At 42.4% G+C, this 14,922-nt stretch overlaps 1 protein-coding gene across 2 annotated transcripts in view; it reads left to right on the plus strand.

Annotated features, from left to right (window-relative positions):
• Positions 1-2,037: 2,037 nt before the first annotated feature.
• The window catches only part of P4HA3 (prolyl 4-hydroxylase subunit alpha 3), a 38,389-nt gene continuing 25,504 nt past the window's right edge, over positions 2,038-14,922 (plus strand). For both annotated transcript variants that reach the window (XM_060176835.1, XM_007520245.2), the window contains exons 1-4: positions 2,038-2,346; positions 9,147-9,289; positions 10,219-10,442; positions 11,779-11,928. In XM_060176835.1, coding sequence (XP_060032818.1) covers positions 2,147-2,346; positions 9,147-9,289; positions 10,219-10,442; positions 11,779-11,928 — 717 coding nt within the window. In that variant the 5' untranslated portion in view covers positions 2,038-2,146. The remainder of the gene's footprint in view (positions 2,347-9,146; positions 9,290-10,218; positions 10,443-11,778; positions 11,929-14,922) is intronic.

A 14,922-nucleotide genomic window follows, 5' to 3' on the forward strand; every position in this document is an offset into this window, starting at 1 on the left:
GAACCAGGATCTTTACACCAGTCCTTGCACTGCGCTACCTACCGTTCGACTTCCCCCATACCCCATGCATGAAAACAGTTCTAAGAAAGGCTTTGTCCAAACTATGGACCTTAAAGTCTAAGCTCTAAAAGCTTCATGGTAAATCTGTGGTAAAAATTAAGAGCATGGTGGTCCAGGAGGTGGCACAGTGGCTAAGGCACTGGACTCTGAAGCATGAGGTCCTGAGTTCAATCCCCAGCAGCACATGTGCCAGAGTGATGTCTGGTTCTTTCTCTCTCTCTCTCTCTCTCCTATCTTTCTCATTAGTAAATAAATAAAACCTTTAAAAAAGAAAAAAAGAAAAGAAGATTAAGAGCATGGAGTTTGCCATACACACACACATACACACACAATAATGCAACTATGGTTATGGTATTAACTAGACTGATTATGACAAATTTTTTTCAATACATATAAATATCCAATGCCTGAATTTTAACAAGTTGGCATATGTCAACTATACCTCAAAAAGAAAAAATATATATGGAATCTGGATCCCCATTACTAGGGTCCAGGTCCCTGTTCTATATTTACTAGCTCTGCATATTGATTGCATTGATGTTACAGACTGCATTCTCCAGATATTGAGAATGATTTTGAAGTGCAGGGTGTTTATTTCGTATCAACATCTGTAAAGGGGAACAGAAGGAGGAAAGGGGACAGGTCAAAGAAGCCTGAAAAAATCATGATCCTGGTGACAGAGCTATTGTCTCTCAGAGCTGTCTCACAGTGGGCCTAAAAGTTAATGGGCTTGACAGGGTTTCTATTAACACCACCTTAGAAACTTCTATTGAATTTTCACAGAAAGCAGGCTAAATTTCGTAGTATCATATGCAAAGCACATTTGACAGTGCTAACCACAAGAAGCCTTTCATTATTTCTAGACTGTTTTCCATCTCCAAACCTCGGTACACACAGGAACCTTCTGCCAGAACATCCATTCCTCCCTTGTTTTTCTCACAACGCCTTCCTCCCTTTGGAGCTTCACACATGGCCTTATTGTGAAACCCTCTCTACCACCATTGCAGGCACATGGGCTCCTTCCGCAGTGTTGCCTCACTACACAGCCCTCCTTCCCTGCTAGTCCTTTTGACTGGTGGTTCATATTTCTGAATCCAAGGTTGAATCTGGATTCATAGATCCAATTTCTCTGTGTCCTCAGCACAGTAACAGAAGTACCAAGTGTTTGTTGAGTGAATGAATGGAAGCTGTTTGGGAAAGAAGGTAAAAATATAGATAGTATAGTAGGGTCTATTAATACCTATTTTTGTTTGATTAAGTGATCATAAGATACAGCGCATAGATCAGTGACCAGGACCCATAGTTTTAGAGTCTATGGTCCAGATTTGTCATGCACTCACCACAACAGCCTAGTTCATCACCTTCAGTCAAAATTCTTGAAGATTCTTGAAGCTAGCTCACTTATCCAATCTGGGGTGTTTTATCCCTTTCAGTTTTCTCAGACCTCTTTGTCCACACCTCTCATGGTCTCAGAACCTCCTAAGGTTTTTGTATTTTCATCCCCTAGCCATGGTGTGGTGTATATATGGTGGCATGTGGGATGCCTGGTGTTGTGTGTGCTGAGTGTATGAGGTGTTCATATGTGTTGTGTGATATATGTATGAGGGAGGAAGTGTACCTGATATGGTGTGCGTGTATATGCTGTGTAGTGTGTGGTGTGTGTGATGTGGTGTATGTGTATATGCTGTGTAGTGTGTGGTGTGTGTGATGTGGTGTATGTGGTCGTATGTGTGGCGTGCAGTGTGTATGGTGTGTGGTGAACGTATGTGTACTTGGTGTCCGTATGTGATGTGTGGTATGTCTGTAGTGGTAGCATGTGTGGTGTGTGTGCGTGTGTGTGTGGCATGTAGAGGGTGGCGCTGTGCAGTTGTGGGCCAGTGGATTCATGCCCCGCCACACTCCCGCCTCAGCGTCTCTAAGCGCGGAGCGGAGCGGAGCGGAGCAAGGAGGCTGCCCTCCCGGCGCTGTGGGCGGGAAGGTGGGCGACCGAGGCCGGGGGGGGGGGGGGGGGGGGGGGGGGGGGGGGGAGCCGGGCGAGTCGGGGGCGGGGCTGCCGAGCGGCGGGCAGGAAGACCGAGAGGCGGCCATGGGCCCCGCGGCGCGGCTGGCGGCGGTGCTGGCGCTTCTGGCGCTGCGGGCGGGGGAGCCGGCGCGGGCGGCGGCGCGTGGCGACACGTTCTCGGCGCTGACCAGCGTGGCGCGCGCCCTGGCGCCCGAGCGCCGGCTGCTGGGGCTGCTGCGGCGCTACCTGCGCGGGGAGGAGGCGCGGCTCCGGGACCTGACCAGGTGAGGGCGCTGCGCGGCGAGCGACCGACGGGTCTGGGCCAGCCCGGGCCGAGATCTGGGGTGACTGCGGTTCTTCGCCGCCGTGCAGTCACCCTGAGTGGATCCCGGGACACCCGCGGCTTGAATTGAGCATGGCCCCAAGATGCTGCCGCCCACACGACACTCCAGCTCCAGTGTCACACAGCAAAGCAGTTACAGTCTGGGGACGTGGTGGAGTGGCTCCAAGGCTAAGTAGGACTTCACAAGGCACCGCACCGCGCCGTGTGGGTCTCCAGGCTCTGTGTCAGAGAGAATGCGGTGACAAATGTGTAACCATCCGTGTGCTGCCTGTGTGACCCAGCGACGACCTGATGTTAGCATGTGATCATGGAGGAGACTCACGGATCATTGCAATTGGATGGGTACAACGTTATGAACATTCAACTGTGTATGCGAGAGAGTAGTTAGTTGTCCGGGTCACAGCGGACAATGCTTAAAGAGCGTCAGTTCATTCAGTGCATATGTTTGAGGCTTTCTGTGAGCCAAGCACTGCCCCGGGTAGTGGGGATGAAATGGTGAACAAGACCCATCCCTGCCCTCAAGGAGCTTAGACCCTATGGTATCCTGATCTTTAATCAGACAGGGCCGTTACCTCTTTTTCTTATACATGTGCGCATTTTCTACTAGAGTAATAACGGGCATGATATCAGCATGTGAAACTATTTGAAACCAAGAAAACATTCGGTAAATCTGTATTTGAAGTTAGAGGAAACTAGCACACACAGACAGAAGATCAGCCAATATAGTTTTACCACACAATGAACTATTTCTTGCAACACTGAGACCTTGTAATCATGCACTATCAGTGTCAAACTGTGAGAGAAATTACTACATATAGATATGAATATGTGTAGTGCCTTCTATAGTTATGAATATGTGTGGTGCCTTCTCATCGTGGGACACTGAGAAATCCACAATGTGAGAAATAGTGGTTTGACCACAATGCCATATGGACATATTAATTCTATACTGAAATCATGTGAGCCTCCGCTGGGCTGAGATGTGAGGACTGTCTCAGTATGTACTTCCTACTTGTGAGTGTATGTGACAGTAATCTTAATATTGCTGTACATGGGGAGGTGTGGGCGACAGTGTTGTGTGTGAAAGAGCCCATGTAGAGAGGGGTTAGTTTGTATATGGAAATGTGTGAGAGATCTTGTTATTACTTATTACTCAATTGTGACTGAATAGTGATTTAATTTGATACATGTTCTTATGTGTGTATGTTGCATCTGTGTGCATACTGAAGTTTACTGTTACTTAGAAACAGCATGATTATACACAATCACCTAAGTGTATATGTGCACTAGCCATAACAAAAAATTAGGATAATTTCAATAATTCTTGTCATTCTTTGGAAACCCTTATATATGATGGTTCATGTTTACAGAACAAAATATTTTGATATTGTTCATTGGAGTCCAACTTCACTGGTAGAAACAGAACAGACTTTTTCTCTTTGATTTTATATATACTAACACTCTGCCTACTATCCACATGGTATTCCCAGACCACTAAACTCTTTATTTGGGTGGCTCAGGTGGAGAGGGGCTGGGGTTAGAACTCTGGGACTCTCAGGGAGCAGGCTTACACGAAAGCCCTCCTAGTGTTCTTTAAAGCGGCTCTTCAGGGTCCCCTCTGCATGCTGGTCTCCGTTACCCTCTTATTCCCTTGTCATTATCATAGTTTTTTTTTTTTTTTTTCCCTCCTCCAGGGTTATTGCTGGGCTCGGTGCCTGCACCATGAATCCACCGCTCCTGGAGGCCATTTTTCCCCCTCTTTTGTTGCCCTTGTTGTAGCTTCGTTGTGGTTATTATTATTGCCCTTGTTGACGCAATTCGTTGTTGGATAGGACAGAGAGAAATGGAGAGAGGAGGGGAAGACAGAGAAGGGGAGAGAAAGATAGACACCTGCAGACCTGCTTCACCGCCTGTGAAGCGACTCCCCTGCAGGTGGGGAGCCGGGGGCTCGAACCGGGATTCTTAAGCTGGTTCCTGCGCTTTGCGCCGCATGCGCTTAACCCACTGCGCCACCGCCCGACCCCCCATTATCATAGTTTTATGACAAAGGGAGGTAATACACAAGCATTCTCATTTGGTTCTCACTCACACACAGTCCTTTAAAATAGGTTTCTCTTACTACTCTCTCTTTTAACAGATTTACTTATTTATTTATGATAGAGGAAGAAAAGGAGAGAGAGAGAAAACCAAAGCATTACTCAGATACATGGGATACTGAGGATCGAACTCTGGACCTTATGGTTGAGGGTCTAGTGCTTAATCTGCTGTACTTCCTCCCAGGCTGCCATGTTATTCTCTCTCTGCCCCCCTCCCCAGGGTTATCACTGGGGCTCAGTGCCTGCACTATGAATCCACTGCTCCTGGAGGTCATTTTTCCCATTTCATTGCCCTTGTAGTTATTGTTATTGCTGTCATTGTTGTTGAATAGGACAGAGAGAAATTGAGAGAGGAGGGGAAGACATAGAGAGGGGGAGAAAAAGACACCTGAAGACTTGCTTCACCGCTTGTGAAGCGACCCCCCTGCAGGTGGGGAGCCAGGATCCTTGAGCGGGTCCTTGCGCCTCACGCTATGTGTGCTTAACCCGCTGCGTCACTGCCCAGCCCCCTCATATTATTCTCTTAGTAAATGAGAAGTCATTTATTTAGTCATTAAAAAAATGACTAAAGTTGGGGGCGGCAGTAGCGCAACGGGTTAAGCACACATGGCGTGAAACTCAAGGACCGGAGTAAGGATCCCGGTTCGAGCCCCCGGCTCCCCACCTGCAGGTGAGTCGCTTCATGGGCGGTGAAGCAGGTCTGCAGGTGTCTATCTTTCTCTCCCCCTCTGTCTTCCCCTCCTCTCTCTATTTCTCTCTGTTCTATCCAGCAACAACAATAGTAATGGCAACAATAAAAATAACAACAAGGGCAACAAAAATTGGGAAAAATGGCCTCCAGGAGCAATGGATTCATGGTGCAGGCACCAAGCCCCAGCAATAACCATGGAGGCAAAAAAAAAAAGACTGAAGTTGAATACCTGATTCAAAATTACCAATCTCGTATGTAGCAGATTACGAAACCAGGACTAGAACATAGTTCTATTGATTTCCCCATCCTGCAATAACGTCCCAACTGTTTGCTTTATCTGATATGCCAGGGAGGGCCCAGACCAACCCCCATAACTTCAGATGATTTTATGAGCAACTGGATTATATATAGTGGTTATGAGTATGGACTTAGGAATTGAATAGCCCTCTCTGTGCTTTGGTAAACTGAACAGATCACTCTGTGATTATTTATTTATTTATTTATTTTTGCCTCCAGGGTTATTGCTGAGGCTTAGTGCCTGCACCACGAATCCACTGCTCCTGGAGGCCATTTCCTCCCCATTTTTGTTGCCCTTGTTGTTGTTATTATTGTTATTGCTGTTGTTGTTGGGTAGGACAGAGAGAAATCGAGAGAGGAGGGGAAGACAGAAGAGGGGAGAGAAAATCACCTGCAGACCTGTTTCACCGCCTGTGAAGCGACTCCCCTGCAGGTGGGGAGCTGGGGCTCCAACAGGGATCCTTACAAAGGTCCTTTGGTCCTTGCGCTTTACACCATGTGCGCTTAACCCGCTGTGCCACCGCCTCGCCCCCACTCCGTGGATTCTTGAGTTTGACTCTGGGTGAGTTTTATCTTTAAGCACTCCTTTTAATTTGTAAAATGATAATAATACCTTCATAAGGCTCTTGGAAAGATTAAGTGTTATGTTAAGGTATTTATCATTGTAGTTGGAACATAATATTTGCTCAAACGTGTTAGATTTTTGTGATGCTTATTGCAGTTTCACTTGTGAATCTAAACATTAACTACGATTGTGAGAAGCCAAGTAATAAGGACCAGAAAAATTCACAGCTAAGGAGTTGCCTTGGAATGGCATACCTGAGGTCCCAAGATTGTTCTTCAGCATCACATATGTCAAAGTGTTGTTTTTATATATATTCTCTCCTTTATCTTTCTCATAAGTAAATAAATATTTACAAATAAAATTAAAATTTGTGTACTTTTTAAAAACCATAAAAATTCTAGATTCTCTTACCATATGAATTATGATCATTTAATTTCAGAAAGATTAGTTTGATGTTTGCAGACCATCTGTTCTCTAATCAGTGCTCTAAAATCTAATGAAATGTGTGCTTTTGTGGTCCAGGAGATGGTGCAGTGGTAAAGCTTTGGACTCTCAAGCATGAGGTCCCGAGTTCAATCCCTCACAGCACATGTGCCAGAGTGATGTCTGGTTCTTTCTCTCTCCTCCTATCTTTCTCATAAATAAATAAATTCTTTTAAAAAATGTGTGCTTTTTGGTTCTAGCCCCGGCTCCCCACCTGCAGGGGAGTCGCTTCACAGGCGGTGAAGCAGGTCTGCAGGTGTCTATCTTTCTCTCCTCCTCTCTGTCTTCCCCTACTCTCTCCATTTCTCTCTGTCCTATCCAACAACAACAACAATAATAACTACAACAACAACAACAAAACAGCAAGGGCAACAAAAGGGAATAAATACAATAAATATTTTTAAAAATGTGTGCTTTTTAAAACAAGAATCTTGGCAGTTCCTGTTCATTTTCCTGTACTTCCCATCTGGTGATCCTTATATTCTTCTTTGAATTTAGACAATATTCTTGGGCGTGAGTCCAGTCTCATTATTCTTCTTTGAATATTCTTTGAATTTCTAAATGAAATATTTTTGTGAAATTGGAATAACACCTGCCCCAAGCTACTGAATAAAAATTATACTATATAGAGTCTATATAGTTATAAACTAATATAGCATATCAAATATAATATAATACATATGCAGTTGGTTAATATTTTTAACTGTAAAAGAGAAGTATCAGCAGCATTTATTTCTTTACTAAAAAATAAGCATTCAGAATGTTTCAGAATCATTGTGACATGGCCATCCCTGAGTTTCAAAGGAGAAGCATATTGAATTAAAATACTTCATGTATTGTGGCTGGATAACTTGTCCAAGCAATGTTTAAATCAGATGTTGGGCTGAAAATTTTATGTGCAGATTCTTGAAGGAAAGGTTCTGATTTTCCATTCTCAGTGGCATCTGTTAATGCAAAAAGCTATGAAAAAATCTTGAGGTTTGAATTTAGCTTCCAGTAAGTTGGTCTTTGGAAACCAGATATTTGCTCAGAGACTGGGCACAAGGCCAGCATCTAGATTCCAAACTAGCTTCAGATATCATTTGATAGGTTATTTTTTTCTTTGTGGAACAAAAAAAATGGCATTTCTGAACACTGAATTGATGTATGTGTTGCAGTAGCGATCAAGCCACTGGCCTGAAAAAAAAAATTGACCCTATAACTCAAGGAGAAATGTAAAGAGAACAAGAAAATAGTGCTTTTGATCTGATGAATGATTTGGGACAAACCTTTTCTCTGCATTTCTCTTTTTCTTCATGTCTCAGGTTCCTCTGATGCTTATTAAACATTAGTCTTCAGGCACAAAGTAATGGATTTCTTTTTCAGTTGTGGAAAAGGTAGTGGAAAGAATAGAATGGTGATAATGAAAGGATCCAAAGAGGTCTTCTATGCTATACCAGTTCTGCTTTTTTACAGAGGATGAAACAGGGTCAGTTGGAGGCTGGGTCAGGATACATTTTAGTTCTCTTCCCTATCCAACTGTCATAAAAATCATTGCTCACCCAACCTCAGTTGTTCCTGGACACTAACTCTTGAGGCTGGACTTAAGCCCAAGTCTCTGCATGTAAATGCCTTAGTCTAGCAGTGGAATAGCTTTCACTAAGTACTTCCATATGGAGCTGAAGAAAGAAATAATGGGTGATTTAAAGAAATTTTAAAAAAACACCTGGAGGCTAGCTTAGTTTTAAAACTTTAAGTAACTGCTCTCAAACTACCCTATCTTGGAAATCAGAGGAAGAGATCAGATCTTGGCACATGGCAGGGGTCCTAGGTCCTCTCCAGGCCTCCCAGGTCCAGATTCTCCTTCCTTTGCTTTGTTCCCTGGAAGCAGCAAGGGACAAATTATCTGTTTCAGACTCTCTGTCAAAACCAAGGCCCTCTAACTCTTGAGAAATCCTTCAACCAGATTTTGTTACAAGGAACGAATACCCCCTAGACGCCCCATTCTTCACTTGCGTCCTTTTCTTCCCATGAAGTTCTCCACTCTTGCCAGAGGACTCCGGAGTGTTCGGGTGTTCTTCGCACACATTCATGAGAGCCCATATTCTTTCCACTTTGTACACACTTTGCTTTTTACTTCCACTGTTGTTATTATATTGTTTTGGAAATTAATACTTTTCAAGCAAGGAGAAGATCCTTAGAGGGCAGCACTGGAATTCAAATCTGCCCTATTACTATCAGTGTAATTTTCAGTATTTTAAATCCCATTAGTATATTATAAAAGGAGTTGTGACACTTAGCAGGAAAGCAAAAGGCCTTAATTTTTTTTTTCACCAGAGAACTGCTCAGCTCTGGTTTGTGGTGGTGCCAAGGACTAAACGTTGGACCTCAAGTGAATGTGTAAGGCATTAAAAGCTTTCTGCATAACCATTATGCTACCTCAAACCGGAATCTAACCAGGATCCTTGTGCTTCGTACTATGTGCACTATAGGCCAGTGTACCACCTACTCCCTCCCCCACCCCGGGTTTAACTACTCTTAATGTCTACAGACCATGCTACCCTTCCCTGTGTATAACGTCAGCATTCCTAAGTTCTATCAGTAGGGATCATTCTACCCCTTTCTTTCAGATTCTATGACAAGGTGCTTTCTTTGCATGAGGATTCGGCCATCCCTGTGTCTAACCCCCTGCTTGCATTCACTCTTATCAAACGCCTACAGTCTGACTGGAGGAATGTGGTCCACAGCCTGGAGGCCAGTGAGAATATCCAAGGTAACGAGGGGAAGACTGGAGAGTAAGGGAAGAACCTATCTCCTGAGTTAATGGAAAGGAGATGGATTTTGAAAAGCTATGATGAAAGATAATGAAATGGTTTCCTTAGAGATCACCAAAAATATAACTAAAAGCTAGGCTCTTTTGTTAACATACTTGTGTAGAAAGCAATTTGTTATCCATTGTTCCGATTATTACAATTCTATGAAGAAGTATAGATTATGTCATCCTATTTACATACAGGCAGAAAACATTGTCTTCTTGGTTTCCAAACTGATGAATTAGCTATCAATATCTGAAGGTTGTTTTACTAGGTTGTAGTAACCTGATATGTATTTGTGCTGACTGAAGTTCCTGTAAAAAGAAAAAACAATGAATGAGACAGGAAGGCAGAGAGATAGAGAGAAAGAGACACCATACCACTGAAGCTTCCTTCAAAGCAGTGGGGGCCAAGCTCAGAGCCGAGTTGTGCACATGGCAATGTGGCACACTGTCCACGTGAGCTATTTTGCCAGCCCTCTTTTGGTTTTTTATAAATGCGTGAATTATATTTGTTGTTTGATATATCTGCATTAAAATAATTTGCCAAAAGAGAAGATAATATCTAATAATGTGTCAATAAGTTGCAACTACAGTGTCATCTGCCCCTAAACCATTATCCTGATTTACTCTGCTTTGTACTTTATGAAGTCTGTCGATTTTGCAGAATTAAGAAGAGTTGTTGCCTTAAAGGCAAGATTGCTGGAGACAGACAGGCTAGGACAAGTTGATGAGAGCAGAAACCTTGATTTTCACTCTGGAGTGTTTGTTTCTCATGTAGAGGGAAATCATCTTTGCTTGTGCAGTACTAGAACAGGTGTTTGCGTCTTTTTAGACAAGTGATTCCAGGTTTTTCGAATGATGAGTTAAGAATGTGATGACCTTTACAGCTCTGAAGGATGGCTATGAGAAGGTAGAGCAAGACTTGCCAGCCTTTGAGGACCTGGAGGGAGCAGCGAGGGCCCTCATGCGGTTGCAGGATGTATACCTGCTCAATGTGAAGGGACTTGCCCGTGGGGTCTTTCAGAGAGTCACCGGCTCTGTGGTCACTGACCTGTATAGTCCCAGACGGCTCTTCTCCCTCACAGCGGATGACTGCTTTCAAGTTGGCAAGGTAACAACACCCAGTGAAAAGGTGAATTATCTGGTGCCAGCTTCCTGAGGATGAAATGACTATAGCTTGATCTGATATGTTTCTAATCGCAGCAACAAATTTAGAAATGTGGAAAGTATTCATGTTCCAGAAAAGATCCTGGGATTCAGAAAGGATAAATAACCTAAATTTTTTTCCTTTCCTTTTTAAAATGTATTTGTGATTAATAGTGGTTTACAAGGTTGTCCAATTACAGGGTTTAGTTCCACACCACATCCACCACCAAAGTTCTGTGCCCCCACACTAACAATAACCACCATAGCTCTCACAGTCTTATTAGAGACTTTGATTCCGTTTTTCTTTTTTGCAAGTTCATGTGTTTTCTAGATTCCACATATGAGTGAAACCATCTGATAGTTGTCTTTTTTAAAATATTTATTTATTTATTCCCTTTTGTTGCCCTTGTTGTTTTATTGTTGTAGTTGTTATTGATGTCGTCGTTGTTGGATAGGACAGAGAAATGGAGAGAGGAGAGGAATACAGGAGGAGAGAGAAAGACAGACACCTACAGACCTGCTTCATCGCCTGTGAAGCGACTCCCCTGCAGGTGGGGAGCTAGGGGCTGGAACCAGAATCCTTAGGGTAGTCCTTGTGTTTTGCGCCATGTGCGCTTAACCCGTTGCACTACAGTCGGACTCCTTGTCTTTCATTTCTTTACTATCCTTGTGTTTAATACTATGTTTGCTTAACCGGTGTCCTACTGCCTGGCCTTGGCCTGGGATTTCAACAGTCTGAATAAGGCAAATTCAAAGGCTAAGTTTATGCGAAGCATAGACTCAAAACAGTGACTATTCTAAGGAGACTTTTTTGCCTAAGCAGAGCTCAGACTTGTCTCCTTGGTAGGGTTTTTGTTTGTTTGTTTGCTTGTTTTCTTGCTTGCTTGCTTTTTTTTTCTCTGATCCACTCTTTTCTTTAGGGGTTTTGGATTTTTTAAGCGTATCTTCATTTAATTCCTAGGTTTGGGGAATTCTGAGCAAGGCTCATTTTCTGTCTATCTCCACAGCATCTTATGTGCATTTCCTTTGAAAATTCATACTATTCTGCCCAGAGTTTACTTACTTGAGGTCATGTGTCTCTTCTCCCCAGATTATAAATTCTTTTTGTGCTAGACCTTTTGGGCTTTCTCTACTTCTAGTACAAAGTTTTGTATATAATAGATACTTAATAAATTGAATTTAAGTGAATTTGAAATGCAAACATGTTTTTTTAGTACCCAAAGTCCCTCTCCCTCTTGGTCATTTTCTTTCCTCTACCTGTGGACCAAGACTTTAGGTGATGGTACTTACGTCTCCTACAGGTAGCCTATGACATGGGTGATTACTACCATGCCATCCCATGGCTGGAGGAAGCTGTCAGTCTCTTCCGAGGATCGTACGGAGATTGGAACACAGAGGACGAGGCAAGTCTAGAGGATGCCTTGGATTATTTGGCCTTTGCCTATTTCCAGGTATGAGGATAAGTGAGGTGCTTTATATCTGCCTTACAGTTTCCTGTCTCCATTTATTTTATCTTCCCAACAAGACAGTTATTTCATTATTTTCGTATTTGGTGAATTAACTGAATCTCCCAAAACTTCATGTGTCACAAAGTTCATAGAGTCAGGATTAGAGCTCAGGTGTGTCTGGTTCTCATACTGGTGCTCTTTGCAATGTGTGGACTACCTTTAGATCATCACAGCCCAGGAAGGAGTCAGCCTCTCAACTGTAACAGCAGAGCTGTATCAACACACATTTAATGAATTCATAGGCAAACTCATAACTGTTCACAAACTCTGCCACAGTATTTCCAGTGTTCGAGAAATAAAACATTGATTGTTACCTTCTCCTGTTTTCAATGGAGTCCAACTGTAGCAGTGTGACTAGGGTCCAGTACAGAGTTGACTCCTTAGGATTCATTATTATTATTATTATTATTATTATTATTATTATTATTATTATATTTATTTTACCAGAGCACTGCTCAGCTCTGGCTTATGGTGGTGCTAGGGATTGAACCTGGGACTTCAGAGCCTCGGGTATGAGAGTTTCTTTGCATAACCATGATGCTATCTACCCTTGCCCAACTCCTTAGGTTTATGGGACCAGCTTCAGTGCTACCTCCAGGCCCTGTCCTGCTGATCTGCATCTGGTTGTGCTCACATGGAAGCTCAATCTCCTAAATACAGGAGCTGCCATCTTTTAGAACAGTGAGATCCATTACTCACCAGTGTTGAGTCTTTAAGAACAAGCTGGAAAAATCACTACCGAGCCAATTCCTAGAGTTTCCAAAGCAAAAAAAGCATCTACACCCCCCCCTCCACTGTTTTTGTTTTTGTTTCCTGAGTGGTGGATATGAGTGATTCAAACTTATGCACTGAGCAAAAGCATTTCTTCTCAGTGCTGCCAATGGCCCTGTTCCTCTCATGGAAGGCCCAGGCTGTTCTTGCTAACTCTTCTGCTTAGTTGCCATGATAAAACTAAAATAGAATGAATTACTGTGGTGCAACAAAAGGCAAGGAGTAATTGAATTTTAATAAAGGGGAAAATGGAGACTCAGAGAAGAAAAACAAAAGCAGTTTATCCTGAAAGATAGGGCTTTCAGTACTGGCACTGTGCCTACACTCTCACTGGAAGACTGTTCCTTCCCCCAGCTATGTTCTGTCTTGGTAACCTTTACTCATCTTACAAGACATAGCTCAGATTTCACCTATTTTGTGAAGTCTTCCTTAATGACCTTCAGACTCAGCTCCACTTCTTTTGCTCCTGCAACATATATTTTTTCTTTTTTTTAATATTTTATTTATTTTATTTTTGAGAGAGATGCAGACAGAGAGAGACAAAGAGAAACACCAGAGCACTGCTCAGTTCTGGCTTATGGTGATGTGGGAGATTGAATTTGGGACTTTGGAGCCTCAGGCATGAGAGTTTGTTTGCATAACCATTATGCTATCTCCCCCACCCCGAAATACATATTTTTAACAACCCATTATTTTTTAATGCCACAGTAATAGAATAAAACATTGTTGGGTGGGGATACATAGCATAATGGTTAGGCAAAGAGACTCTCATGCCTGAGGCTCCAAAGTCCCAGGTTCAATCCCAGCACCACCATAAGCCAGAAATGAGCAGAGCTCTGATCAAAAAAATATAGAGCAATAGTCAAGAACCTTTTAAAAAAAAAACAAAAAACACTTGAAACGGTTTTTAAAAAGTATGGGGGGGGAATTGGGCAGTAGCACAGTGAGTTAAGCACATGTGACGCAAAGCGTTAATGGACCGCTGAACTGATCCAGGTTCAAACCCCCGGCTACCCACTTGTAGGAGAGTCGCTTCACAGGCGGTGAAGCAGGTCTGCAGGTGTCTATCTTTCTCTCCTCCTCTCTCCGTTTCTGTCTGTCCTATCCAACAACGATGACATCAATAACAACAACAATAATAACTACAACAATAAAAACAACAAGGGCAACAAAAGGGAATAAATAAATAAAATAAATATTTTCTTAAAAAGCATTATGGGGAGTTGGGCAGTAGCACAACAGGTGAAGCGCCGGTGGCGCAAAGTGCAAAGACCGGAGTAAGGATCCTGGTTCAAGCCCGGGCTCCCCACCTGCACTTCACAAGTGGTGAAGCAGGTCTGTAGGTGTCTATCTTTCTCTCCCCTTCTCATCTTCCCCTCCTCTCTCCATTTCTCTCTGTCCTATCCAACAACAGTGATATCAATAACAACAACAACAATAAATACAACAATAAAACAAAAGGGAATAAATATTAGAAAAAAATTGTTGGGAGAAAAAAAGCATTATGGATGATTTATAATCTCCACATCTTATTCTTACTACTATAATATTTATTTACTTATTTTGTTATCACATATCTTTAATGCCCTGAACCATAAAAAGTAAATAACAATTTAAAATACTATCTCTGAAGACTATGTAGTCATATATATATATGTTATATATATATACATATATATATGATAGATATTTAAAATATCCCTGTTAACAATATAGAGCAAAATAGGATATGAAAATATTATTATAGCTATATTAGTTCTGCATATTACCCAAATTGCTTAGGGTTCCTGGGTTGTAATGGAACATTTTAGTCTATTTCAAGTTTACAATGTGCTTATCATTGCCGTTATAATTAAAATGTATTTTAAAATATTTTGTTTGTTCATTTATTTATTTATTTATTTATTGGGGGAGGACCAAAACATCACTCTGGCTCATGCAAACTCAGGGATCAAACTCAGGACCTCATGCTTGAGAGTCTGTTGATTCATTCACTGTGCCATCAAAAAAAAAAGAAAGAAAGAAAGAAAGAAATTGTCAGGAGGATTTTGTCTGTTGCTCACCATTCCATAGTACCTAGGGCAGGCAGTATATCAACTTAACCCGCACTTGGCCTGGGAAATCCCTAGTTTTTTTTTTTTTTTGATCATGTGTAACCCAGGTTCA

The sequence above is a fragment of the Erinaceus europaeus genome, chromosome 17 (genome assembly GCF_950295315.1).
Source record: "Erinaceus europaeus chromosome 17, mEriEur2.1, whole genome shotgun sequence".
NCBI classification, from domain to species: domain Eukaryota; kingdom Metazoa; phylum Chordata; class Mammalia; order Eulipotyphla; family Erinaceidae; genus Erinaceus; species Erinaceus europaeus.